This window comes from Syzygium oleosum, unplaced genomic scaffold (assembly GCF_021117445.2).
Source record: "Syzygium oleosum isolate NSW1041296 unplaced genomic scaffold, Sole_v2.1 Sole_v2.28, whole genome shotgun sequence".
NCBI lineage: Eukaryota > Viridiplantae > Streptophyta > Magnoliopsida > Myrtales > Myrtaceae > Syzygium > Syzygium oleosum.
The window spans coordinates 2,073,525-2,077,884 of record NW_026607512.1 but is presented as its reverse complement, the minus strand read 5'-3'; the positions used below and the strand labels follow the sequence as shown (position 1 = coordinate 2,077,884).

The following is a 4,360-nucleotide window of genomic DNA, read 5'->3' as shown; positions in this document are numbered from 1 at the left end:
ACCCTCTGACCCAAACCCAATGTAAATGCCCCTGGATTCTCACATAATAATCGGAAAGTGTGAAGTGAAGCACCCACCCTCCAAAGAAAATGAATTGGTAAAACACAGACGAAAAGATCAAAGCGTATTTATGCTCTCTCTTGCTCAGAACCCATGCATTCTGCTGATTCTTTTCCTTTTATATTTCCCAAGCAAAGCACACTAGAGAGAGAGAGAGAGAGAGGGTGTAACTCTGCAGGTTGTTTCTTGTTCTCCCTCAATCTTAATCTAATCTACTCCTTAATCTGTCTGTCTTTTTTTCTTTTTTTGTTTTTTTGGGGCTGAGTGGTGTGTCTTTAAGTTTATTATTTTCCCTCAACTGTCTTGTCTGAGAGTGTCTTTTTCTCAAGTGCCCTAGCCCGTCCCCCACTAGCCCTTGAGAAAAAAAACAAAACTTTACAGGCTTTTTCATGTCAGAAACCATCCCCCTCTCTGTCTCTCTCTCTCTTCTTGTGTGGGGGAGGGAGGTTGCTGCTTGAGAAATAAAAGAACCTACAGGAACAGAGAAGTCACTGCAAAAGCCTTTTACTTGCATCTTTTGCTCTCTACACTACTCCACTCGCATACCAACTCACCAAACAAAACAAGGAGCTTTTTTAGCTATTAAAACCCAACAAAACAAAAAACCCCGTTAAAAGCAAACCCCCAACCAATCTCTCTGTCCCTCTCTCTCTCTCTCTCTGTCCATGGACTTGCAACTGAAGCAATGGAGGAAGCAGCAGGACGGGTCAGAGCCACCAGCAGAAGCAGCAGCAGAAGCACCCCCTGCAAAGTTCCCAAGGCTCGTTCTTGATGAACCCCATCACCCACGATCCCAATCACAATCGCAACCAATGCAATCTCTCGCTACTGCCTCCTCCACTCTCCCTCTGTTTGTTCCCGATAAACTCGGCAGCAACATGTCAGCAGCGGCGTTCCCAGATTCTGCTCCTGCCGCCCCCAGATCCTTCCCCAGTAGGCTTCTTGTCCCTCTCCTTCTCCCGCACTCTCTCTTCGTAACCTCCCAAACATAAGAAAATGAGAAAGAATAAAAATAAAGATGTTTTGGTGCAACAAAGTTCCGAGCTTTGATTGGATCCGTTCTTGGTTCCTGCTTGATTGAGTTTTATGTTGGTCTGGTTTTGGTTTCTTGCTTTCTTACTTTCTTGGTGGGTCATTTGATTCCTTTTCTTCTCTTTATCCGCGAAACAAGAAAAAAGTTAAAATGGTTTCTTTTGGGCAGGGATGGGGAGCTATTTCAGCTTGGCTCAGTGGCAGGAGCTGGAACTTCAGGCTCTGATCTACAGATACATGCTAGCTGGAGCCGCCGTCCCGGCCGAGCTGCTCCAGCCGATCAAGAAGAGCCTCCTACAGGCCCCTTATTTCCTCCATCACCCTCTTGGCCATCTGCAACATTACCCTCCATATCAGCCTGCTTGTAGGTTTTTTTAAGCATTTTTTTTACACTCCAACAACAAGCCTGTTGCTTTTGCTTTTTTGGGTTCTGTTTCTCTTTTTCCATCTGGGGAAGATAAGCAAGCCTTTGTTTACCACCGTCTCATATTTTGGTTGTCGTAACTGTTGTATTATGACCCTTACCTTGCTGCTACAGTGAATAACCGGTCTACCTGATTACTAATTCATGAAATGACATATGTTCCTGAAAAGTATGTTATGGGCACTGTTATTGTTATGTAGACTCAGATCTTTCGAAAGGTGTTGTATAAATTTCCTTCAATGAGCGTCTTGGACTTCTTGATCGTTAGTTTTCCTCTCATGTCCTTTTTTTTTGTTTCTCGTCAGTGTTGCAGGCAGGGTATTGGGGCAGAGCCTCCATGGATCCGGAGCCCGGGAGGTGCCGCCGCACCGATGGCAAGAAGTGGCGGTGCTCGAGGGATGTGGTGCCCGGCCAGAAGTACTGCGAGCGCCACATGCACCGCGGCCGTAACCGTTCAAGAAAGCCTGTGGAAATCCCCACGCCTGCGGCCGCCAATGGTGGCGCTGCTGCCAGGGGCTTTAGTGGGAGTAGTCTCAAATCTGCTGATCCCGTGGTCACCACCGCCCCTCTAGCGGCAGTGGCCGGGGGCGGCCATTTCTCGCTCGCGGGGCCTTCGCCCTCGATTGATCTCTTCCAAAGGTTAACTCTCCCACATCTCTTTTTACTAAATAAATAGAGAGAACGTACTAATTATTGACATGCTTGGCTTAGAGAAGAAAAATAGTCATTACTAGCATATATGGCTTGGCACAAATTGCTGGGGCATTTTTCGTGTGATCATTGATGTTACAAAAGAGAGTAACTCTGGATTTGGTGGGTATCTGAATGGGGTCTCTGCTCAGGTCAGATGATATTTAACTCGGTAGGTCCCAAATAAAGCTCTCGATCCATTATATGCCTCAAATCTGGGAAAGAGCCCTTAGATTCTGCATTAACTGACCCCAACCACTTCTTTTTTGAAGCACATTGGACCCCATGAAGATTTGCTTGTGTTCGATAGTTTTCAATCTTATTCTTTGCTTAATACTTGCTTTTGCTCTGTCTTTCATGTGCCTCTGTGCTTTTCTGTTCTCAACAGTTACTCCGAGCCCAAGAGCGACAACAAGCACCTCTTTGAATCCCAGAGCGAGGCAAACAACGGCGGCAGATCCGATGGGCATATATTGAGGCACTTCTTCGACGACTGGCCGAGATCGCTCCAGGATTCGGATAACTCCTCAAGCAATGCTAGCCCGATGAGCTCGTCCACCTGCCTCTCCATCTCCATATCCGGGAACCCCTCCTCCGACGTGTCCCTGAAGTTGTCCACTGGCCACGGCGACGAGCCCAGCGCGAACGGTAGGGATGCCGCCGAGAGGGACCAGCCCCAACTCGGCAATTGGGGCACCGGCTGGTCGCCGAACCAGGTGGCTTCGATGGGGGGTCCGTTGGCCGAGGCGCTGAGGTCGTCCACGAGCCATTCGTCGTCCCCCACGAGCGTCCTGCATCAGGTGCCCCGCGGCTTGGCCTCGGAAGCTAGCTACATTAGCACCTAATCTGGTGTCCTAGGTGGGTCTTAAACGGGTGAGGGGTGACAAAAGATGAGGGCGTCCTATCTTCTTTGCTGGTTTTGTTTGGTCACACTCTTCCCTGCTCACATCACTCAGATGATATTCTGTAAATTGGGTGTGTTTCTGTGGTCCTACGCCACATTATCTGAACTGATCTTTCCTTTAACCCCCGAGTGTTTAACGGGAAACAAGAAAGAAAGAGTGTACTATGCACCAGAGAGTGCTGATTTCATATGCGTTGAGATCTGATGTGGCCAATTGATCAGATTTCTCTGTACTTTGCCTTTTTCTCTTTTCGGGCGAAGAATATATTCTTAAGCTTTGGCCTAGATGCTGTCGCAAGAGGTGCATGCATGACTCTACATTTTGTATCGATCCTGTGTGAACTCCAAGGCCACATTGACCCGCCCACGTTACGCACCATGGGGTGATATATTCCTGCTGTCTCGTGTTCCGGATGAAGCTTTCGCCGCATGTTGTTCTGTGTTGAGAGAGTTTCACTGTAGTGGAGAATACAATTTGCCTCGGAAGGGGCAAAAGCAGCCAGCATAATCGTACTACAGCAGTTCAAGAATGACGTGGGACATCTCGCTCCAAAGATTTCACGTGCTAGTGGGTACTTTATGTGACAGATTATATAACAAAGTGAAAAACCAATAAGAATTGCTGCTTTGGTGTTCGGATTTTTCGCATAATGAACGTAAAAGCTTTTACTCCAAGATAACTCGGCAGCAGTGGAGTCTGGGGAGGATAGCCTAACTTAGGACTTAATTGGCATGTGAGATGCAAGTACGGTGCTGAGTTAACAATCCCTCAAACCATGAAATTTAGTTTTCTACTTGCAGTTTTGAAGAAAATACAGTAAGAATTCTGAATGTGAATGCTTATTCGTTTAGCGAATTGATAGTGTCTTCAGCAGCACGAAATAGCAAAGATTATAATTAAGTTCGAGAGCTAAAATCACGATTGCTACAAACAGGGGCATATGGAGCCAATGCCGTTGTCTATCGTTAGAAGGCATTTTGCTGCTGCCATGCTGGTCTTTGGAAGTAAATGGAAGCTGAATTACCTTTAGGAGGATCATCACCGTGGCTATCACACTAAGGGGTTCGACTCCATTCCCTCAGACAAAGGGTTGAGAGAGAGAGAGAGAGATATGAGAAATGACTCCACTGTGGAGCTTCTGGATCAACATAACTCGTGCATGCGCCGCGATACGGTTGGTTATGCAGTCGAATTCAGGACATAATCGGGCATGGCAAGGAACGATAGTCAAGGGCTGAAAAGAATCAAG

At 47.1% G+C, this 4,360-nt stretch overlaps 1 protein-coding gene across 1 annotated transcript; it reads left to right on the top strand.

The window, feature by feature from the left end:
* Positions 1-472: 472 nt before the first annotated feature.
* On the top strand, positions 473-3,300 carry LOC115675232 (growth-regulating factor 3). Its single transcript, XM_030597831.2, has 4 exons — positions 473-993; positions 1,262-1,456; positions 1,822-2,155; positions 2,595-3,300. The coding sequence occupies exons 1-4, from the start codon at positions 726-728 to the stop codon at positions 3,049-3,051; spliced, it is 1,254 nt and encodes a 417-aa protein (XP_030453691.1). The 5' UTR covers positions 473-725; the 3' UTR covers positions 3,052-3,300.
* The last annotated feature ends 1,060 nt before the right edge of the window (positions 3,301-4,360 follow it).

Coding starts and splice junctions, on each gene's coding strand:
- LOC115675232 (XM_030597831.2), top strand. CDS start 726: ATGGACTTGCAACTGAAGCAATGGAGGAAGCAGCAGGACGGGTCAGAG. Junction 1,457..1,821: donor CCCTCCATATCAGCCTGCTT/GTAGGTTTTTTT, acceptor GTTTCTCGTCAG/TGTTGCAGGCAGGGTATTGG. Junction 2,156..2,594: donor TCGATTGATCTCTTCCAAAG/GTTAACTCTCCC, acceptor TGTTCTCAACAG/TTACTCCGAGCCCAAGAGCG.